Source organism: Brachyistius frenatus, unplaced genomic scaffold (assembly GCF_029030835.1).
Source record: "Brachyistius frenatus isolate BFR_SWC_R1_liver_20210118 unplaced genomic scaffold, ASM2903083v1 Contig_271, whole genome shotgun sequence".
NCBI lineage: Eukaryota > Metazoa > Chordata > Actinopteri > Embiotocidae > Brachyistius > Brachyistius frenatus.
The window spans coordinates 404,462-427,739 of NW_027210870.1; the positions used below are offsets into that span (position 1 = coordinate 404,462).

The window sequence follows — 23,278 nt, forward strand, 5'->3', positions numbered from 1 at the left end:
ACAAAAATGATAACTCTGGATGTGCAAGTGTCAGAATAAGTAAATTAAAAAAAATTAAATAAAGATACGTCTCGCATGTGAAACCTAAAATCAAACCCATAACAGCTCCTTTTTAGGAAATAACTACATAATATAAATGTGTAATAATATTGCGTAATGAATCTAAATCAGGACCCAGTTTGGATGATCTGAGGCTCCAGGACTTGCTCATGTCTCTGTGAACTGACGTATTGATCGACTTTGATCGTACAAGGTTGTTTACAGCCGTGTCAAATACAAAAATAAATACATTGCACAGAAATTGTTGACTTTTTCAACACATTTCAAACAAACAATTGATCCTCTTTGAATAAAATAAAAATAAAATTCATATACTCAAACCAAATGGAAACATAAATAAACATTTTGTCACCATTCCCATTATTCAAATAAATACAAATGACATCAGACCACATGGGGGGGGCGGGGGGGGCTTTAGAGAAGGTCCGTTTGTGTGATCGTCTTAAAGTCAGTTTATTTCACTTATCATTTCTTAATAACTGTACTGGGGGAAGCTACCACTTTTATTTATGTCACTACATATACCAAAAAGTACAAAATGTTACTCCTTTACGGCATCGAGTATCTGACTCCTCCCCCTCCACCCCCCTCTTTATCCGTGTTTGGTAGAGTCCAGGGAGGTGACGTATGTTACAAACCCGGAAGAAGATGTAAACGACGGAGCGATGTCGCTGCCTTGCGGGTAGGCATGTGGACCAGACCTGAATTTATTGTGACACGTCCAGTATTTGCAAAAAAAAAAAAAAAAGGAGCAGGTTCCGCTACAAAATATTAAGGACATTAAAATAAGCGTTATATTTGCTGGCATACCGCGAGCGTCACCCTTCGCGTGCAGGCGGCTGTTACCAAAGTTTGTTGTTTTTAATTTGTTTGGACGACGAGAAACAAAACAACTAACAGCTGATGAAATTAACATGGCTTTTGCAAACCTGTTCACGAAACTGTCTGCTGGGGATGAAGATGTGAAGAGTCCTGGTCAACCAGCCTTCACACAGTGGTACGTTAACGACAGTACATCTGAATATAATATATATTATACATCTATAGATCTTGATGGGTTTTTTTTTTCCCATTCATCCCAAACTGTATTTATTTAAATTTGATTCTATTTGTTTGTGTGTGTGTATAGTCTGTGTGTGTGTTTATTTAACAATTTATTCTATAATTATTTTGTATCTATATTATTTCTTATATCTTCTACATATTTGTAAAAAAAAAAAAAAATTCACGTCGTGTGCACTTTTTGGTTTTCTTTGCTGCTGTGACGACCGAATTTCCCCACTGCGGGATTAATAAAGTCTAATCTAATCTGGATGGATGGATAACTGCAGTCAGTCACAGTTACTGAGTAAAAATATGTAATTAAATTACAGTTAATGAACAAAATGTTAGTTATTTCAAAGGGAAACATCCAAATATATTCTTTTTTGATACAAAACTTACTTTTCTTTCACTGCTGTGATTTCTTTTGATGGTTGTGCTTTAAAATCTTAACAATCTTGATTCAAATTCTATTGAACATCATTTAATTAAAGTTTGTCAGTAATCAGTGTTGAGTTCTGTTGGGATGTTTACATCGACTAGTTTTCTTCTTTTCTTTTTTTTAGCTTTATCGCCTTAGTTTAAAACATTAGTTGGAAATCAAATGTCACAAGGTACTATGACGAAGTGATTAAAATAGTTTGGTCGTTTTTTAACAGGGTTGTCTTTAACCTATTACATTTTCAACACTAAAAGTGCTAAAAGAGCAGGTCGGTGTTAATGATCACTCTCGCTTCACTCACTCGTTTTACTTTGAAGGAACTGGACTGGGGATGATCCAACAGGCTGCGGCAGGAAGAGGAAGACCCAGTGGGAGCAGCCGGGACCTCAAAACAAGAAGGTGAGTTTGCATTGTAAACTCGACATCACATATCTGTGTGCACCTTTTATTGACACTTTACTGAAGCATTATCGCACGGTTTGTGAACATGTTTTGTTGGGCTGCACGATTCTGGATAAAATGAGAATCACGATTATTTTATTTTTTTTGGCTTAGATCTGAGCAAACATCTTGAAATTCAATCTTTCTGTATTTTTTTTTTTTTTTTTTTCACAGAAGCGATTTTACCAAAACCACACAAAAACTAATTATAATTATAATTCCTTCAACGCGGAGGCCGGAGGCGGCCGTCAGCAGAGCACCGATGGGAAGCACGCGATGGGCGGCTTCACCAAGCAGGTGACGAGTCACCCCGATGGTAAAGACGGCCTCAACAGCCGGCACTGCAAAGGCTGGAATGAAAAAACGCAAAACAGCTTTCATGCGGACGAGCGACAGCAGCGTGGAAAGAAGAAGACGCAGAAGCAGAAATATAAGCATCAACGCCAGAATGGACGTAGAGATGGAGGTGAAGATGGAAGACATGTGATGAGAAAAGGGGGAAGAGGCGAAAGACGTAACGGCGGGAAGCAGGTAGGCATGTCGTCCTCCTTTCTCTCTCCGCATATCCTGTCTGCTCATCAACTATATAATCTCAAAAATGCTAAAAAGATTTTTCTGAGTAGCTGGCATCAGTGGAGATATTTACAGCATTCTTATTATTTCTTGGTGGCCTCTTTTAGATAAATTATTTTCTAAATAAGACTTAATAATAATTAGTGAAGACTTTATTTTATGGTCACATGTTTGGCCAATAAATGTGATTGACAGCAGACGATGCGATCAAAATGGTGTCGACCGTTAAGGTAAAAAGGCGCATTATAAATGCAGACCATTTATCCCTAACGTTCAATGAGTCCAAGTGAATGTTTGTGCCAATTTTGAAGAAATTCGCGCAAGGCGTTCCCGAGATATCGAGCTCATGAGAATGGGGCGGATGGATGTGGTTACAATGACCTTTGACCTCCATAATCTAGTCCGTTCATCCTTGGGACCAAGTGAATGTTTGCGCCAAATTTGAAGAAATTCCCTCATGGCCTTCTTTGTATGGCCGACAACCTGAGAACCTTCGGCCACGGTTGTCGCCGCCACGGAGGCATCGAAGAAAAAAAAAAAAATAAAAATCAGGTCAGACAAAAGGAACAACAGACATGGGAAACTTCAATTTGCATAACTCAAACCACAAAACTTGATTAATGAAGTAAGTGTTCCTGACAAAAGAGCCAAATGCCACTAAGAATCCGGTCAAAGGGACAAAACACTCTTTTTTTTGAAAATGTATTTTATCTTGAATCTCATAATGTGTATCTTTCATTGTAGACCGATAAATTAACACGCACGAGGTTCATGAGCCAAGAGTTCAAGGACCAGAACGCGGTGATGGTGGACGGACGGTTACTCTGCCGACATTTCCTCTGGGGACGGTGCATCAAGGCCGGTTTCACCAACACCGACAAGTCAAACCATAAAAGATTCTCCTCATTTTGTCCGACTGCAGTGAACCTAACATTTCTCTCTTCCTTTTTTCCCCCCGTCTGCAGGCCAACGAATGCCAGCTGGAGCACGTTCAGAGCTTCAACGGTCTCCTCAAGGAAGTCTGCAAGTTTTACGTCCAAGGGTTCTGCACCAAAGGGGAGAGCTGCCCGTACATGCACAATATCCTTTGGTTCACCGTTGGCGGTCTGCGTGTCTTCCTGTCGTAAACTCGTAGCACTAAACTGGAGGCCGTTGTTGTATCTAATATTTCCTTTACTGGTCTGCACAGTCTTTTCCCTGCAAGTTCTTCCATAGAAAAGGAAAGTGTTCCCAAGAAGCGGACTGCAAGTTTTCCCACGAGCCTCTAAACGACGTCACTAAGCGGCTGTTCGAAGAGGTGTGAATGCAAATATCCAGCCATTAAAATGTTATTCAAAAGGCATTACATGCGCCGTGCTTAACTAGATCTGCGTTATGTGTATTCGATGCAGACGTTAAAACGGGATACAGACTACGCACTTGCGAAAAAAGCTGAGCAGGAGGCGGCGGCACAGCCGGAGATCTCGGAGGAGTCCGAAATTATAGAGGCAAACCCGACATCCGATGTAGTGACTCAGCCTCTCAGGTATGCACGTGCGAACCTAAATGTTTGTGTTCTCATCTTTGTTGTGACATTTGGGATTAACCTTCACCGGATATTTTTTGTAATTTTTATTTCCCAGGTTGAACTTTTACAGCACTGCGGGAAAAATCGGCGGGGAGGAAACCTCACGCCAGACCGAAGAACAGGCCGATATCGCGGCTGAAGAGCGACCTCACAGCCCTCCATCGACCAACCAGGAGGAGCCAGTTAGTTACTCGGTGGAAGCCGTGCTGGGACCTCAGCTGTCCAGACCGTTCCTTAGTTTCTATACGACTCCTGGAAGTCAAGAATCAACGACTGTCCCTTCTTCTGTTGCCACTTTGGGCTACGCAAACCAAAGCGAAGCTCCCTACTCTGTCGATGCCGTCCTCAGGTCCTGCAAATCAGCGGAAAATCCTACTTTTGGACCAAGACCTGTATCCTCTACCCCAAAAACAGATTTAGAAGAAAACCCCGATCTTCTGCACAGCTCGCAAACACAAATTGAGAAGGACTCGCTAAATACGGGAGATCAAGAAACAAAGTCCCAGGTAAAAATGTTCAAGAGCCTTCCTTTCTTCGTAACGCAAAACACCGAAGAGCAGGCCGAAGCCACGGAAGAAGTCATCCCACCACGTGCATTGGAGGCTGCTCGACCTCACAGCCCTCCATCAACCAACCTGGAGGAGCCAGTTTGTTATTCCGTGGAAGCCGTGCTGGGACCTCAGGGATCCAGACCGTTCCCTAGTTTCCTTACGACTCCTGGAAGTCAAGAATCAACGACTGTCCCTTCTTCTGATGCCACATTGGGCTACGTAAACCAAAGCGAAGCGCCCTACTCTGTCGATGCCGTCCTCAGGTCCTGTAAATCAGTGGAAAACTTGACTTTTGGCCAAAGACCTGCTGCTCTAACTGAAAACACGGATCCTCTGCAAAGCTCACAACACCGAAATGAAAAGGACTCCCTAAATACCGGAGATGAAGCAAGCAAGTCCCGGCAAAAAATATTCAAGAGCCTGCTTTCCTTCGAAGTGCAAAAGATCTGCCCCGATCTTTCAGAGTCCCTGAAAACTCCTCGAAGAGCTTCTCATGGAGTCACGGAGGCAGATAAGTCTGGAAGCACAGGATGCTCCCACCTGCCTGCAGGTACTGCCTGCTCAGTAAACTCAAAAAATGAAGGTGTTTTTCGATTTGGACGCCCCTCAGGTCAGACGTGTGCTCCCAAACGTCCTGCACACACGAAGCCACATCTTCCCGTTTGGACATTTCACTCACAGTCGTCAGTACAGCCTTTTTTGAAGTCGGAGGGCGGAGGTGCCGTTCCCGTGGCATCCGCGGGCCGCTCCGCTAAGACGAACGACTCCGCCAAATCTGCCATCACCGAGATGCGCCGGCGCTCCAAACGGACACAATCGGGCCTTAAACTCGGCGCACAGCGACAAAATTCTCCTGAGAGCAAATCAGAGTGTAGCAGTAGTCTTCCAAATACCAATGGATGTCATCAGACCCAGAAAAGACCTTTTCACAGCCTTTTTGCGAGCCCCATCAGTGACGGTGTGATCTCCGCTTCTCCTCGACGTTTTATTCAACCTCCGCAGTCTGCAGATTTCACAGGTAAAGACGGAGAAGTTCAAACGGCACCCGAACCTGACAAAACGTCCGCCGCGTCCTTCTTCAGCCTCTTTGCAACCCCGCTCAAGGGGAGCGCCGCTTCGCACTCGTCCCGGAGATCCCAAGCAGATGATTCAAAGACGCGTCCGTGCGGGCAGCAGCTGGCCGAGAGCACATTTCAGTTATCAGGCTCCAAACAACAGGCTTCCGATTCAGGGGCATCTGACTTCTCCTCCGGTCCTAAAACCGGACCGGATCCCGTAAAGCAGCCGGTGAATCCCGTTTGCAGCCTCGTGTCCGACTCCCTCAGTGAGGCGCCGGTCAGTCCAAGCCGGTGTTCAACCCGGGCTCAGCAGCGGCCTCCCCAGGCGTCGTCCCGCACGGGTAAGGCCGTGCCGCATGTATACGTACGAATATGAGCCTGAAATGCTGAAATATGTTGACGCCTTGTGTGATTTTGTAGGATTTGCTTTGGAAGTTGCTGCGAATTCAGTTCTGAAAACCCTCTTCGTGGGCCTGAGGCCGTACCGAGAGGACGGAGAGCGACGCGACCGTCTTCAGATCAGTTCTCCTTCAGGTACGCTGTTCATTCATTCTTACCGTAGACGGTTAGACCAACAATCGGGCCGCACGATTAAGTGTAATAAAATCACCATCTCGATTCACACCTCTGTGCCGTCTCATTTCTAAATGACGATTGTGCGCATTTTCATTCGGGACGTCGGCTACATCAAAACAAGCGCTCTATTTTAAGAGTGAGAGACAACGAGGAGAAGACAACGGTAAAAAAAAAATACTGGTTCAAAGTAAACAAGAGACTGAAGCTGATTGTTTTCATGTTCAGCGATTCATGAAGTTTAAAACCAAGCGTTTCCTTTCTGTCGTCCACTATTAATATGCAGGTATCATGAGCAGGTAGCCTGCCGAGTTGTGCCCACCCGCTGAGAATTGCATGCACCTCTGTCAGCTTCATCAGTGATGATAAATCATCTGAAGTCTGTAGTTTTTGATCATTTTGAGTCGGCGTTTGTGTTTTATTAGACTCAGTAGTGGCATTTTATCTGATCTGATCTGAAATTTACAAAGTTTCCTTGAATAAGCTTAATATTTATATTATTATTGATATTTTACTGGAATATTTTATATTCTATAACAGGAACCAACACATTTTTATTTTTTATTTTCTGTGTTAGGTAAATGAAAGCAATAAACATTGAAGAGATACTCAACTCAATTCTGAGCAAAACATTTTTTTTATTCTCATTCTTTTCCAGAATCATGCAGCCTTAATTAACATCCAATAGAAGCAGATAAAATGATGTCTTCCCGGTAGGATTAAACAACATTTTGTTATTGTTGTAACTGTATTTCAGAAAGTGAAACGAGCAGCAGGGGGCGTGTGTTTGCTGAGCAACAGCAGAAGAGTGAAGAGGAGGGATGACGAGAGAAGAAGGACAAGGTTAGAGGACAGAGCAGTTTTGTTTTCAATTAGAGCGTCTGGCTTCCTTCAGCATCGTATCAAATGGCATCGTGTGCGTCAGTGTGTTGACTTAAAGGACTTCAGGTTTTGCAATCATTTTTTTCTCATGGTGAACATTAAGAAGACTGAACCTGAAGACTGAAGTTTTTTTTCATCAGGATGTTTCTGTGATCAAGATTTCTGCTCATTCATTCACGCATTGGCTTAAAAACCAGGTCATCAGTGTTGGTGCATGGAATTGCCAGTTTATTAGGTAGTTTTTGAAAAGTAAAAAGCCCTAATAAACCCGCATACGAGTGTATTCTGCCTTTTGATTACAGCAGGATTTTGTCATGCCTTGTGGTCAGTCATGCTTAGTTTTATGAAGAGCAAACATATTTAGATAATGAAATGGCTACTTATGGCTGATTACTTTTTATTTTGTACAGACCTTTTTTAATTCAGTCTTATGACTAAAAGATGTTGAGCACTTTAAAAAAAACAATGACTTGTCAAAAAATAAGATAAAGATAGAATATTCTACGCTAAATAAACATTATGCCAAAATCATCTCGATCGTCTTCTAAGTTTTGCAGCTCTGTCACTTTGATAGCAATTTCTTCTGCTCGTTTTTGATGTTTAGTCCTGACACAGTTATTCCATAATTGCCTGATCTCATTTATTTTAGTAGACTGTAACCTTTTTGCATCATTTCCATTCGTCTGAATGAAATCATCTGAATGAAACCAACAGAAACGTCACATCTCCGTCACTTGTTTCCACTCTGTTTTCCACCGTTTAAGGTTTGACTGCCGTCGCCTTCTTCTTCGGCTTAAATGGCACGTTAGTGGAAAACTGGCGCCACCAGCTGTTTTATCTCGAGCAGCTTAACTTCTAATATTCAACGGGCCACATTTAAAAGATCATCTGTTGACATGAACTTCATGAAATTAGTTGCAAAGCCAAACACCAAAGCCAGTGAATGACTCTTCTTCTTCAAATGGTGTATAAAATGTGAAGTAAATAAGGGGAGTTTAATTGTTAATCATAATTAATAATAGTTCATATTTAATGATCGTGGCAGCCCCAGATATGTGTTTTTATTAAAATCAGAGTACTAATGAGTATTATACAGACAATTCGTGTTGAGCGATGACAAATGGTAACATTAGGTAATAAACTAGACTTTGTATAAACAGTATAAAGGGACTAGTATTAATACATGATTACAATATTTGCTGACATAAATATGTTGTTATAAGTAGCGAGTGACAGAGCAGATTCAGTGTAATCATTATTTTGTATTAATCAGCGAAGTCTTTATACATAATAATTTTAAATCTACAAAAAAAATTCTTCTGATTAGGCTCTCTTGCTGATTTTTTTCCCGATGTAAACGCTTCCGATCCCAACTCATCAGTTCGGGTGTCATTTTGTGGACATAAATTCGAAAGGGAACCTGCGAAACAGTTATTGTTCCTGATCAGGCGAGACTCGATCAGCAGTCAAACAGGCAACAAACAAATGACCGCACATAATATTGTCCCCGGCCAAAAAGGTGTGGACCTATTTTACTTTCAGTGGAGCCATGTAGTGACCAGGACACCAGATATCAAATTCAAATTTCATGGCAGTGCATTGAGTTTTTCTCTCGACAGGTTTAAGTGAAAATGGTACATTTTCTTTTTCTTTTTTTTTTAAATTGCAAATACAAAGTTGTGTGTGTTTATTTGTTTACATGAAAAAAATTAGATCAAATAAAGCACTCGTCTAAATGTGATGCACGGGCAAGGAGCTTCAAACGTATTTACATCGCAATTAAATCGCAACACTGCACAAAACCAAGGAGCAACATAAAAACACAAACGCAAACAACGGGAGGCCAAAAATATGTCTTTGTGGCAGGAATACAGGAAGGGAGAGTGAAACGGAGTGTTAATATTTTGAACAATGTATATTTCATTTTCTAGACATGTAAATTGATCTCAGATGTAAGTTGCCATTAACCTCTAAAAAGCTTGTTTCTGGGTTTAGAAGAAAGAAACGCATCGTTAAGTATATTGTCAATCTGACCTTTAAACTTTTTATCGTGACATTTTGGAGATAATCTTTTGAAAACTATCTACATGTTCAAATTATATGTCCGATGTCTGTGTATAACTTTCAAACCCGCAATCCTGCTGCTCACAAAGACGAAGCGAGATCAGTCATCAATAAACAATAATAATAATAATTAAAAAAAACGTTATATATTTTATCCTGCAGTCGCATATAATACAAGAACTGGAACTCCTCGCTCAATAAATAATTGTGCATGAGATAGCAAAGCCTATCGAAACACCATCTACAGGTAACATTACAGTATATTTACAATGTAAATAAAATGCAGTAATGGAGAATGCAGGCCAGGTCATGAACCAACGGTATCGATCTTCCACGGTTGATGACTTTTATTAATTTTCCCCAGCTGATGCTGTAATCTATGTTCACAGAGAGCTTATGTTTTTGCTGTTTCTTGTCCGGCGTCCTTGATGTTCAAGATATTTAATTTGAGATATTGGTCATCAATAATGACCCTCTGTCCATTCTGCATATGTGTGACTACATTAAAAGGGGGTGCATTCATAAATGTTATTCCAGACCGTCCTCTGCGTCAGCCGCCGGCGGGCTGCCATTCGCCTCGCCATCATCAAGTAGCTTTTTAACCTCCGGAGGTTCAGATTCATCGTCGGCCTCCGATTTGGAGATCGCCCCGTTGGTGGGGACCAGTGCGCACTCTGCGAAGGTGCACGCCTGAAGAGAAGCTTTTTCCTCCTGTTCTAGATAATAGTCGACCGTTTTCCTCTTGAAGCAGCCCAACTTTTTGACAGACACGAGAAGAATCGTTAGACCAAATGCCCTTTAAAGCAGCTGCTCCGAATAGAAATTGACTTTAACTTTATGCTTGCGAAACAGACTCTCACCTTGAACATGATGACGGTGATTATGACCAGAAGCAGGAGTCCCAGTCCGGCTCCAGTTAAAATGATCAGCAGTTGATCTGGGAGGATGATGAACTCAACCCGAGCTTCAGTCTTGTTGGCAGGGAAATTTACGAGTTTTACTTAAAAGCCTTGTGAATGATGATAACTTTGCCTGTTTGTGTGTGTCGGCCGAATTTACCCATTTCATTGTCGGATCGTCGTCCATCCACAAGCCAGTTTCAAGAGACTTCTCCCTTGTAAAATCGTGTTTATTCTGCAGGTGTTGAATATGATAAATTAGGTACATTAATGATCTTTAAAATCGCATTACTGTCATCAAACATCCAACCTACCTCTTCTTTATAGGAATCCAGCACATAGCGTTTCTTGTCATAGTCAACAAGTAGAGCGCTTTTAAATTTAATCTCTGCGCTGTCTCCGGTATATCGTTTGAGAAAGGCAATATTCTGTAAAAAAAAAAATAAGAGCATTTTAATTAATAATAGATTCTTTCCACTTTCAATGTGTTCCTTGGGGCGTGTGTTTAGTTTCTACGTACCCCCGCCTGCTGTTTGAGGTCTCTAAATTGCACGTCTCCCGTCAACGTGAACTCGACGCCTACATGTTTCTCCAAATTGAAACCGTCACACAGCACAGCGACGCAGGCATTTCCCGCCAAGCAGTGCTGTAAACACAGCAACGGTTCGTTATATTAAGGGTTTTCATAATTTCATGGAAGTTTCGGAAGAAAAATATTTTGACACCGAATATGTTGCGCTTACATTCGGGCCGGGAGAGCTTCTGCACTGAGTTATGTTCTTAAAAAAAGAAAAGAAAAAGTAAGGTAAGTATTAGGGATTCATAATATTATACACTGCAGCAGTATTAGTAAGAAGTCTCTAAATTACCTCCTGGACGAAGACTTGATAGTTGCTCATTTCAAAGTTATGTTCCAGTTTAGTCGGGAAGACAAGGGACACGTTGATGGGAAAATCCTTAAAACCGATGTTATTTACCTGTAAAATGTGACAGACAGGAGCTACATTTTAGATGTGTAGTTTTGGGGGAATATAGTTCTTCGATTTCCTGCTCAGAGTCAGATGAGAAGATTGATGCTGCCCTCGTATCTGTGGTAAAAATGAAGCTACGGCCGGTTAGATTAGTGTGGCAATCGCAGCTAGCCTAGCTCTGCTAACAAAAGCCATCTGCAAGCACCTTTAAGTCTTACTGAGTCGTGTCTAATGTCTTTGGTCCATACAAACACCTTATTAAAGTGTTACACTTTTTCTTTTTTGGCTGTACACTGCAAGCGATTTAGCTTACGGGACTTTTTGCCACTGAAAAAACAGATAAATCACGATGGAGCTGGTGGAGACCAAAAGAGAGCAAAAAGGAAACTGAATAATAGACTAAAATCTGTCAGGTAGTCACATTGAAATGGACAACTTTTCAGGTCGGATAGTTCAACAGGTATTACGGTGTATTTTCCCACTCGGACGTTATGACTTTCCCACTTTGGACCTGCTGTTGAATGCACCATCAGAGAAGCAGGTGTGACGTTCCCAATTCCCAGAATGCACGACTGGTCAAGATTAATTTGCATATCTGTGCATCACGACGTAACTACAAATGTGTTGTTTTCTCTTCCTGTTAATTAAAGACAGGAAGTCAAGCTAAACTGATTATTACCAGCTTCAGCGTAAGCTATTATCCTCGAGCTGCTGATTGGATATTCAAAAATATATTTATCTCTAATTGCAAAAACCTTTCACGTAGGCCACTTTGAAGGGACGGCAGACCTGAAATATCGTGAACTGAAAAGATCCTGCAATAAACATTGCATTTTGAGAAAAAAAACAACACTCAAATTGAACTTGTAAATTCAAATCTTTTAAAACGAAAAACCTCTAATTTGTACTTTTCATTCACTTTGCTGGTGGCTGACGATTTGTTGGTTCAACGTGCTGCCCCCTGGTGGCCAATAAACAATCAGCAATTGCAAATGGTACTTTTGGATGAGACCATCGATTGCAAATTCTTTTGGATTATTGCTTGTTGTAGGATTATTAAATTCCTCACCGAGTACATAATAACCATTTTTTTCGGTGCATCGTCCTCTGTTGTGAAGTTCAGATATTTGATGGTGTCCGGTCCCCTGAAAAGAATATAAAATGGTCATGAAGCTGTAGGATTACACAATTTCAAGGGACGCAAATTACACATCACATTTACAATTCAAAAACTGCTATCTCTGGTAAAAACACTTACACTGTTAGTGCCATTTTAATTTCATATTGTACCGGGATAGTTTTGGTCATGGAAAGGGTCCTGGTGGAGTTTGTATTATCACTGAGGGTGCAAAAGAAAAGAAAAAACATTTCTTGTGAATATGGTTTTACTAATACAGAGAAAACGTTTGGCTTTGTTCTGTTTAAGAGTGTTTTCAAGGCCTCTACCTTGTTCCAGCGATGGTCATCGACATTGTGTCGTTCCACTCATAATCCTTTACAATAAGGAAGGAAGCTGTAAATGTGGCCTTTATGGGGGGAAAAAAATCAATAGACAACAACGTTAGAAGTTGCTGAGGTTGTTTTTGCCAAAGTTTGAGGGAGCTGGTTACAGTTCTTCATTTCTGAAACTGGTTTCTGGGTGCAGAATGACTCACATAAGATCCACTGCGGTACACAGGAAGGCTGATACCACATGTGGTTTTGTCGAGTACTTCTGCTAGGCCGTTGCAGCTGTGGAGCGTTGGTCTCTTTGTCTGTTTTAAAATAAAAATAGTATGAGCAGAGGCCCTCCAGAATAGGAGCTTTTACTTTAAATAAATTGTAGGCTGCTATGAAGGTTGTTCCTTTGCTACGCTTTAGGTAAGCTTAACCTCTTAGCCAAGTCTGTGAAATGGACTTCATACTGCATTACAATTAATATAGATGCTGTGAAACAACCGCATCCACGCATCCTGTGTGGGTTACAATTATTGTAGATGTTGGTAATGTCTGGGTTGTCAAAAATGCATGTAATAGTGGCGGTTTTTGTATAGTAATCTACAAGGGTAGATCAATAAATTCAGAAAGTGCTCCTGTTTTGCACGAAGGATGTTTTTAATGCGCTGTGAGCGGACGTGTTGGCACGTTGGAGAACCCTGTTGCCGTAGCGCCACAGTTCAGGTGGTTTGCAGTGAATGTTTTCCCTCAGACACCTCAGAAGGTCCCAGTAGAACTCGGTGTTGACAATCTGACTCTGGGGGACGAATTCACGGTGACACAACCACCGCAAACGTCAAAGAAAACCCACCTGGTGTCGCCCGAGTCGTCGCTTCAACGCCGCAGACTTTTCTGAAACGCTCTGTTCACGTCACGGCGCTGTACTCCGTTCATGCGCAACGGGAGCAGTCTCGGAATTTATTGATCCACCGTATTATTTTTTATTTTGTGCAGCATGCTTTTACATAATATATACAGTAAGTAGCTCGACGGTGCAATGTGATAAATCATTTTAAAGTTTTAGTCACCTTTACAACAGTCATCCGAGAGAAGGAAAAGCCTGTAGGGTAGTGCATCGCGATGCTGGTGTTGTACGAGTCGTCGCCGTGATTGACCAGTTCTATAGACACGTTGAAATAGTTGTCTTCTGACACCAGTAACGTCGGGGTCCTGAGAGAGACGGAAAACTTCTCACATTCGGTCCCACCGAGTTGACATCAAAAATTCCTTTACTGCGTTTGTCAGATATATACGTACGTGAAGTTGAAATCCAACTCAAGTTCGGCAATACAAGCGTCATTTTGTCTACACTGCTTTTCGAAGGGAATCTGTATAAATACAAATAAAATGTCATCCTTATGTCAGAAAAATGACATAAAAAGCACAGAAGAAACGACAAACAAGGTAAAGTACCAATCAGCATTACGGATCCTAAATGATATAAATGGGTGAAACAGGGATGAACTGACGAGCTGACGTCCCTTTCCATGTCAGTGCCACGTCTCCAATCGGTCCCTCCAGGATTTAGGAGGTTTTTTGTGATTAGTGCAATCGTAAAATATTGATTTTACAAAGGCTTTTCTCAAAAATTACAATATAATTAGAAAAAAAAATTTGCGATAAAATTCTTGGAAATCTTTTTGGATTTTTTTTTTAAATATAACAAACATATCTATACATTTAAACATATAAATATAACAAATTTGTATAATTAGAGACCCATTAGCTCAAAGTTAGTAAAAACTTGTAAAAGTGACATAGCTTTACAGAATAGACTTTAAACACAGCCTCTATTGATGGCTTCTTTTTGCCAAAACATCACATGCATTTTGCATAATTTTCGATATTTCAATTACACTTGAAGGATGGAAAATCAGCCTTCAGCCTCTTCTACCATCAGACTACGTACCTCAACAACAGATGTTTTTTTGCTGTCTATGTCCAAGATGGCGGTCGCGTTCTCACTGTCAGCTTGAGAAAAGCTTAATTTGATGCTGATGGGCGATAATGTGTCTCTTACACACTTCTGCAATACAAATAAAAAGAAGAATGATCCGCGTAGCTCTGAAGAAACTAAATAGAAACAGGTTTGTGTATAACTGCTCCCACACGGGTGGGTGAATATTTTTAATGAAACTACATACTCTTATGTAGATAGGGTAGCTGAAGCAAGTTTTTGGATCTAGCAGCTCATAGGTAGAAGTATGATTCCTGGCTTTCTTATCAGTTGGTCTGAAGAGACCTCGAAATGCTTGTCTCTTCGGATCCACTTCCAGTGTGTGCGAGATGTTCAGCCCGGCCCTTGCCGCCCCTGAAAAGGCCAAACAGTGGGATTTAAAATAATGCATTGACAGGATCGGCAACTTTAATGAATACTACATTGCAGTGGTGAACTCCGTACCCCTTTTGCTCTTTGTTGTTTCTACCATTTCATAGCAGGCTGTTAAGTTGACCATTGGTAGGTTTTCATCGGTGCCCACGCAGTCGAGATTGTCAGTGCTTATCTGCTCCGGTTGAAAATACAGATGTGCTACGACATTAAAGACGGGCCTGGACCTGAAAGACATTGATCAAAAATGAATTGTTAGACTTTGCACTTTTGCATTGCAAGACTACATCTTGCATTGGGTTTGTTAAATTCTCCGACAATATTTCGCCACTATTGTGTTGAGAAAACTGGCCACTTTATAATGTCTGCTTTTGAGCACCTGTGACCTTCTAAAGAGTCTGAGGGTTGTTAGCGATGTTAGTTGTTTGTTAACTTGAATTTTGCTGTTATTTAACAAAATTTGCGGTTTGTTAGCTTTGATAGCTGGTTGTTATCGTTGGTAGCTGAACCACCTGAACTGTGGAGCCATGGCAACAGGGTTCTCCTGCATAACAAACACACTAGTTTCTTGCCCGCAATAACACAGTGGTTGCGTTTCCCACCACTCCTGCTCACTGAGTTTTATTCCCTCCAACTTCTTTCTGTTCCTCAAAAGGAAGTTTCAGCTAAGGTCACACTAACAGAACAAGGCATCTAGGGAGCGCCGGTAGTGGTGTATCGATGCAAAAGGAGACGACATTAAAGGGGAAGGCGGACAGGATAAAACGTACCGTTTTTTTGGTTGTTACAGGCGTGACTTCTGCACTTTTTTTGTTTGGACCACATACATAATGTCGGATACACATTATTCGTACCTTAAGATAACGGCAGTGCCCTGTGATCCAACCACAATATCTGGGAGTCCGTCCTCTCCGAGGTCGATGTTTCCATCGATGGCCTGTCCAAAGAATCTCATCCCCGGCTTTATGTTTTCTCCCATGATCCTCTAGAAAAACAAGACAACTGAAACAGTGCCTGAAGTGCATGCACGTTTAAAGAGGAGGTGGGAGATAAACAATGCATTTTTAAACTTTCATTCACCGAGCAGTCTATTAGGAACACCGAACTAATACTGGGTCAGGCACATGCTTGTCAAAAGGACCTTCATCTGCAGAATTTAATACAACGAATTCCTGCCACCCGACCCACTGATTTGGATAATTGCATGTATAAAGCAGGTGCTCCTAATAAAGTGTGATAAAGGTAAAAGTTTTTTGCAGGTACGTATCAAAATCACTGAAATATTCTGGACCACACGGCTGTTTATGGTGCTCCAGTGCCACGACCCCGTGGTGTCCATTAAAAAAAATATAAATATCAGGTTTTCTCTCTCACCTGGTTGAAAGTGCTGCATATCCCTGAGCGTTTGTTTCCATGGTAGATGTACACGGCCCCCCTGTTATCGTCCTCGAGGGGGGCACCGACCGCCACGTCTCGAAGTCCATCTCCATTCAGATCTGCAAGACTGGATATGGTGGTGCCAAATCTGCCCATGGATGGCACCGTCACATTCAGTACACTTTTTAGTTGTAGCTTCGGGAGAAAGAAAAGAACATGAGTTTATTGATTTAAAAAAAACAAAAGCATTCGTTTTCTCCCAGTAAAATGAATAGAAGTCAGCGCGGATTTTACGCCAACGTCACTGCTCACCTCATTGGTCAGTGCGTAGACGTAGATCTGACCCTCCGTCTTCTCCTGATGCAGGTAAAACAGTGGAGCTCCCACCAGCAGGAAGTCCATGTTACCGTCCGAGTCGACGTCTACCGAGCACAGCTCCGCGCCGAAGTAAGAGCCGATCTGGAACGTCACGTATATTTCAAGTTAGACACGTCACTGACTTTAATAGTTTTACAAAAACCTACGTGGAGAGATGGCCTTAAATCAAATATCAGGATATTTTTGACCAAATAGCTCATTATGAATATTGTAGCAATGACTACAATATCGTAATACTGCTGCCTCATAATCATCAGTAATGTTTATATAATGACTAAGTTGTTAAAGGCAAATAATATAACAGTTAGATTAGTTTGGTGTGGAACTGCATTGCATTCACATAAAAACACATTTTTAAGATTATCTCGTAATTATGAATTATCCTAATAATAAATAAGGGAGTCATAATTTTCGAGATCAAAATTTGACTGTTAATGCAATGTGCTTCTGTAGTTTGGTATGTTCAGAAAATTTCATTGATTTACGGTACGGCCATATTGTATTACAATATCAAGACAAAATATAATCTCATATCACGATGTTAATATGATATAGAGAAATTACAGCAGCCCACATGTACACATTAAATTCGGGATAAACATTTACTCTGCTTTAAGCGACTGTGCGATCTTCTCACAGGTTTTCTTCAAGCAAAAAAGGTGGCAGTGCAAGGAAGTTCTCTGGTTTCCTGTGTAACCACAATAGATAATTTGCCTTTTGCGCATTTATAAAAGTACAAGTAGAACTTGATGCAAAATTGTTCACACGAGTTGTAATGGAGGCAAAGGAGGGGTGTTTTTGTTCACTTCCGATTGCAGATGCTAAGAACAGCGCACTTATTTCTGTTTAGAATTTGCATGATAAGTCAGATTTATGCAGTTACCAACCTGGTTCCCGTTTATTCCGTCGGCTGCGGTCCAGTTCTTGCCATTGTGTCTGAAAAGTACAACCTTCCCGGTGTGATTGAACCGTGGTGCCCCCGCAAAATAAAGACCAACTCCATTCCTCTCTCCAACAGAAACGGAGTATCCTGCAACAGTTTAACATATGACATCATCTGCAAAATGTTCACTGACATCAGACAATGCATTAATGAAACGGTTCATATTTAAGACAGAAAAATAATCGGGTCTTACTATGAAGAGCCAAATTAACAGTCCTTTAAATAAATAAACCGACGATAGGCAAAAAGCGAGAAATGAGTTTACCCATGTAGGAGTCCATCACCATTTTTGGGTCTTGAATTTGTATTTCCTTTTTTCCATTACGCTCTTCGAGAGCACCACGCCAGCTGTTTGATCCCACTGAACCCAGAATTAATGTGTCCTGTTAACAGAAAAAAGGTCTGGTCAAAGCACAGAGACGAGCTGAGACACCAGCAATAGCTACAGTCAAATTAGTTGTTCCGGTGAGGCAGCAGATAAAAAAAGTCACTGCACAGACATCCAGAAGTCAGATATTAAATTAGCTCAAGTGCAAAATTTAGCATGCATTTTGACAATGTTTGACTTTCAAAACTCCAGCCAGTAGTTTACAGAGTTTTGTTAAAAGAAGTGATGGAACAGAGTGGTAAACATGCGGCTGTCCCAACTTTTTACAATGTGTCGCTACCATCAAATTCAAAATGAGCAGATGTTTGGAATATAACAATACAATTTCTAAGTTTCAACATTTGATATGTCGTCTTTGTTCTGTTTTCAAGTAAATATGGGTGTACATGAGTGGCAAATTATCGCAGTCTGTTTTTACTTACACGTTACAGACACGGTTGTACATGCATCCTGTTTGTCTAAAGATGTGTACATCTGGTTTACTAACGCCGTGTAAAAGGTGTCGATTTTGACGCGACTTACCTTGAAGAAGACGGCGCTGAATCCGCTCTGAGACATTTCATCAGTCATGTCATGTGAAGCCAGAGCCACTTTGGTGCCTAAATATTAGACGACAGTGTTGTGGAGTGTTACGACTGCAGTGGCACAGCAGGGACATGATATCGATTTTTCTAACAGTATTGATCAAACTGTAAAAAATAATGTGAACATCACCTTCCATATTAAAGATCTTCAACTGAAAAGTTTCCAGCACTCCCTTGAGTCCGTTATAATTCTCAATTTTGAAGGCATATGTTTTTGTCGGTTGTGAAGCGATGGCCGTGAATTTGTCCAGCTTGGCTTGTTTGACCTGAAACCAGAATGCTGCTTGAGATTATGACGTATTTTGAAGTTTGATGACACCAAGATGTACAACACAGTTCTGCGCAAGAAAGGACTATAGGCTATTTTTGACAGCAGGAACCATTTTGCATTTCTAAGAACAGTCGGAGGGAGTTCATAGCACAAATTAGTGAGGTGTTTGGTAAGGGAAAGACAAGTAGTGATATCGAACTGAAACCCTGTGCAATAACACTGTACCATTTGCACCACACTCAATTGCGCCATCACCGCTTGCAGTAGGTGCAACTGTACCATTGTTTGGGTGTATATATGTTTCTTTAGCTGTAGATATGTCTGTTTTTGTTTCGTTACAACCAGAGTCAAATCCCTTGTGTGTGTAAACATACCTGGCCAAATAAAGCTGATTCTGAGCCGGTTGACCCTTGCCGAGGTTATTCCACTTTGATACGGCACTTTGTGCATATTATATAAACTAAAAACAGCTCTGCGCCAGAAAAGACTCAAAACTGGAATCAGTACAAGCTCCTTTTGTTTAACTGTGTGCCGCCTCCATAGTGGAGAACAGGACAGTTTCCCATGTGATTGTTTTAGCTGAAATGAGAGATGTTATATCAAGTCCACAACTCACCGCAATCACAAAGCGAATAATGTTCTTTTCATTGTATTTCTCGACAGCGCCCTTCGTGTCTTCATCGCTGGGATCCCCATCTGTGATTATCACCAGAACTTTGGTTGCATCAGGAGAGGCGCCTGCCGTTTGGTTTTCAAAAAGGTCTGTCCTGAAACAAACATAAAAGTGTCTCAGCATAAATTTTTAATTTTATTTTTTTATCTCTAAATCTGTACAAATTAATACCCATCACTCCAACAGATAATCTCACAGTCGTACTGTGCCAGTTGTTTGTAACTTAACTGAACTTACAACACAAACAGGAGAGCTTTATGTGTGTTGGTGAGTTCCTTCAAATGTTTCTCTTCGTCAAGTTTTTCGAGAGCACTGCCCTCTTCATAGTCATTGAAGTCAAAAACCATGTTGTATTTTGAGGAGAATTGAACTGCAGCAAACTGCAAAAAAAACAAAAACATACATTCATTACAAACATACATTATTCAGAAAAGAGTATGTACAAGTACATATGAATACTTTGATGTTTGACCAGCGCAGTGACCTTGATTGATGTGTTCTTGAGGCTGTTCATTATATCCTTAATGAAGACTTTATTTTTATTGAACTCTTCTTCCTTCATACTGGCTGATCCATCGAATAGAAAAACGAGGTCCACTGTCTTTTTTGTGCATTCTGGGAGAGACATATTTAGTTAAAACAAATTTCTAAAGAACATTGAATCAGAACATGAAATGTTGTTTTTCGTACCTTGGAAAGCCGGTGTGAAGTTGGAGCGTTGTTCCATTTGATTCGTGATGTTGAAACATATACTGTTTAGATAGGAGTTCTCGTGACATTCGTGGGCGACACTTGGACTGCAAGCCTGAATCAGATCGTAAAAGGTGAAAGCGGTTTGAGCATTTGGTTTGTTTTTCTCAGAACCATGAAGACAGAGGAAGGGTGGGTTTCTTACGGTGAAGGAGCCCGTGGAGTCGGCGGCGATCGACAAGCCGAGGTGTTTGACTGTCGCGTTCGGCAGAGAAATCTCTGCAACAGTGAAATACACAAAGTTTCACAGCCACATCTGGAAATTTTCCATTTTTTTAATTGATATTTCTGCATGTTTGGAAAATTACTTTTTCTCTCTAGTATAGGGTGAATAATTGTGTAATTCTGTATATACCATTGGGGCTGAAACACGTGGTATTCCTTTGGTCCAGTTTGCATATTCCTCCAGATCCATTTAGCTGCAGAGGTGCAGTGACGATTATTCTGTGGAGAACGATAATAGTTATCGGTTTAGGCTGACATAAGCAGCACAGTTTTATCTAAAAGAAAATGCATTTGCTGCTGTAAAGCAGGGTTGAGATCAGTCACAGGATGTAACATCATTCAACTTGTCAAACCACAACCTCACACAGGTCCTCAAAGGGGTTTTCAATGGAGAATAATCTCCCGTTATGAGTAACTATTCAAATGAAATATGAACTTAAATGGCTTACCCTTTGTTTCCACCAGACGTGAATTGAAGCACTTTGTATCCAAAGAAATCGTTGGGTTTTCCGGTGTAGACATACGGGTCTTTTGTGTCGATGTTGAAAGCCAAAGCAACCTGGATGTTTGCAGCTTGAAACAAAATAGGAAAAAATATCTACAAATCAGCTGTCATCTAAAGATGAGGCAGCTCATTTAAAACACTGAAAATAATATGACAAATTACTACTTTTTAAAACATATCATACAGCTGTTCTTTATGAAAATGAAGTGTACATTTATTCAAAATATGTGCGATAACAAATACAAATACAATAAAGAAATTAAGCCAGTGTGTAAATGAATAGGGAGCTTCATGAATTAATCAATCAGACTTTATTTGTATGGCACTGAGACTGTTTTAGTGTCTTTTAGCCCCTTGTTTTGGGTTAATGGCCCACACATCTTTAATGTTTTGGTTCAAACCAGTTACACAGTCAGAGATGGGCTGGTGAACATAATGACCCAGTTAACAGCCAGAAGATCTGATGGAGATAGAGATAATCAGCAACTTTATTTGCACGTCCACCATTATAACTTTATACAGCCATTTCTGTGGAAGTGAGTGAAGCATTTATATGGCACCCAAAGAGCCTAAAAAAAGCTCTAAACCAACGTGTACTTTTCGGAGGTCAATTAGCTTGCATCACAAAAACAATTCATTTTTAATTCATCTAGTTTTATCAGTGGGTCTGGCTTTCTGTGTAAAAATGTTTGAAATACCCCCTGAAATTGTATCCACCCACCCCCTCAGCAATTGAACCAAGTGTTTGTGCTGCTCAAAGTTACAATAAAAAATACACCTAAATTTGTTTTAATGGAATCTGAATTCATGTTGTTAAAATCTTATAATGAAACTTAAAACCAGCAGCAAAATTTGATCAAACTGTGCCCAACTTGTTTTTGTGGTTACATTTTCATCCTGGCTTTGAGGATTTCCTGTTCTCGTGTTTTTTGCACGAGGCACAATTTCTTCACATTTAGCTGAAGGTTGATACTTTTAAAAATTACTGTAATAAAAACAAAAAATTACAAACAAAATGTATAAAATATGCTACGAAATAAACTTTACTTAATTGGTTTTAAAAATGTCATAATTGTCATTTTACAAAATAATTGAGGTGTGACGTGTGAGCGTCTCGAGCCTCAGAAATCACCGTTCCCCACACCCACACATCACCTCTTTCTCTCCTTTTGTAGATGACTTTTATTAATAAACAACTTGAAGTAATGAAGTAAAATTAGAGCTCTTACCAGCTGCCACCACGTAGGTGAGCAGGTGGATGCGACGTGGCGTGTGCATCTTTCACATCAGGGCGAGCTCTGCCTCTGGAGCTCTTTGAGTGTGTCTGCGCAACATTTCCTGTGTGTTTTGTAAACGAGGGCGTTTCTGTCGCAGGTGGTTGTGACATTTCTGCTCGAACAGCAGGGTTCTCAGTTAAAAAAAAATATTGGTCCTCCATCATGCTTCCTCTTTTCTTTCCTACATCCTTCTGTTTCGCAATTCACCCCCCCCCCCTCCAAAAAAACAAAACGTTTGATACTTTTTTATTGAGGAATAAACAGGGAAGCTGCTGTTAGCGGTGGTTATTGAAGTTAAGCACCCAAAAGAGCTCTTGTAAGCGTGAATTAAAGGTGTTGTTATCTGCAAGAGTCATTAGAGTAAACCAGCTGTTGCCATTTTTGTGGTTATTGAGTTGACAAAAAGAGATTAAAGTGAACAAAAAAAAAGAGTCAACGTTGAGTTAAAAAAATTTTTTTACATATATTTGCTGTTTTGTTCATTTATTTGATCATATTTGTTAAACATCTTAACGTAGTGGTGAACCGCTAGAAAATGTATGCGCTATAGGGCGAGAGATTTACTGTCAAAGAACAGGGTATAGTTGGCCATTAAAATGAGGAACTTGTGGGAAACTCACGAGAACCTCCGTGCGCTCTCTTCGTTGAACCATGAATGTGATAAATTCATAATTCATAATTTTACTCGAGTAAAAGCAGGTACGAAGAGTGAAAAACGAAAATATTCTCGTTCTCGAGTCATCACCGATGCGATGGCGTGTAAGCAGCTTTCACAGGACTTGGATGAGGTCGTGAGGTCGGGGGCAAAGTTCAGAGACTGCTCCTGTTCGCGCGTGAACAGTCGGTAGTACCCTGACTTGGACGGAGGCGGAGGGAAGCTTTAACCCTCGTGATTATGTGGTCAAAATTTTGTCACTTTATCAACATCAGGCTCCTGAGTTACACATTTTATAAGCGCTGATTTGCGCGCCCGCCAATTG

General features: G+C 40.8%; 2 protein-coding genes and 1 long non-coding RNA gene across 3 annotated transcripts; 2 read left to right on the top strand and 1 right to left on the bottom strand.

Annotated features, from left to right (window-relative positions):
* Positions 1-709: 709 nt before the first annotated feature.
* LOC138634657 (mucin-12-like) lies at positions 710-5,911 on the top strand (the record flags this gene model as incomplete). The annotated part of the gene is made up of 8 exons (XM_069721709.1): positions 710-1,057; positions 1,861-1,942; positions 2,159-2,515; positions 3,302-3,415; positions 3,523-3,637; positions 3,745-3,854; positions 3,949-4,082; positions 4,180-5,911. Coding segments are annotated over exons 1-8 (2,727 nt in total), but the record flags the coding sequence as incomplete, so codon positions are not given.
* A 4-nt stretch (positions 5,912-5,915) lies between these two features.
* LOC138634664 (uncharacterized) lies at positions 5,916-7,719 on the top strand. Its single transcript, XR_011312009.1, has 3 exons — positions 5,916-6,074; positions 6,169-6,267; positions 7,064-7,719. It is a non-coding gene; the product is annotated as an uncharacterized lncRNA (long non-coding RNA).
* Positions 7,720-8,851: 1,132 nt separating this feature from the next.
* Positions 8,852-22,392, bottom strand: LOC138634660 (integrin alpha-X). Its single transcript, XM_069721712.1, has 31 exons — positions 22,251-22,392; positions 20,966-21,089; positions 20,647-20,735; positions 20,437-20,510; positions 20,232-20,346; positions 20,026-20,156; positions 19,779-19,921; positions 19,485-19,635; positions 18,728-18,863; positions 18,536-18,612; positions 17,891-18,008; positions 17,570-17,712; positions 16,617-16,763; positions 16,302-16,499; positions 15,782-15,912; positions 15,000-15,154; positions 14,743-14,909; positions 14,508-14,624; positions 13,856-13,926; positions 13,627-13,768; positions 12,778-12,876; positions 12,569-12,648; positions 12,381-12,461; positions 12,192-12,267; positions 11,021-11,128; positions 10,895-10,930; positions 10,672-10,797; positions 10,466-10,579; positions 10,312-10,386; positions 10,113-10,223; positions 8,852-10,008 (listed from the first exon to the last, which is right to left on the bottom strand). Exons 1-31 carry the CDS (start codon positions 22,297-22,299, stop codon positions 9,781-9,783), a joined length of 3,612 nt encoding a protein of 1,203 aa, XP_069577813.1. The 5' UTR covers positions 22,300-22,392; the 3' UTR covers positions 8,852-9,780.
* Positions 22,393-23,278: the final 886 nt, after the last annotated feature.

Bases quoted from the DNA above. Each gene is read 5' to 3' on its own strand.
- LOC138634660 (XM_069721712.1), bottom strand. From the start codon at position 22,299: ATGCACACGCCACGTCGCATCCACCTGCTCACCTACGTGGTGGCAGCT. The intron at 21,090-22,250 runs GTAAGAGCTCTA...TTTTGTTTCAAG, and splicing joins CACCTACGTGGTGGCAGCTG to CTGCAAACATCCAGGTTGCT. The intron at 15,913-16,301 runs GTGAGAGAGAAA...TTGTTTTTCTAG, and splicing joins TATGCAGCACTTTCAACCAG to AGGATCATGGGAGAAAACAT.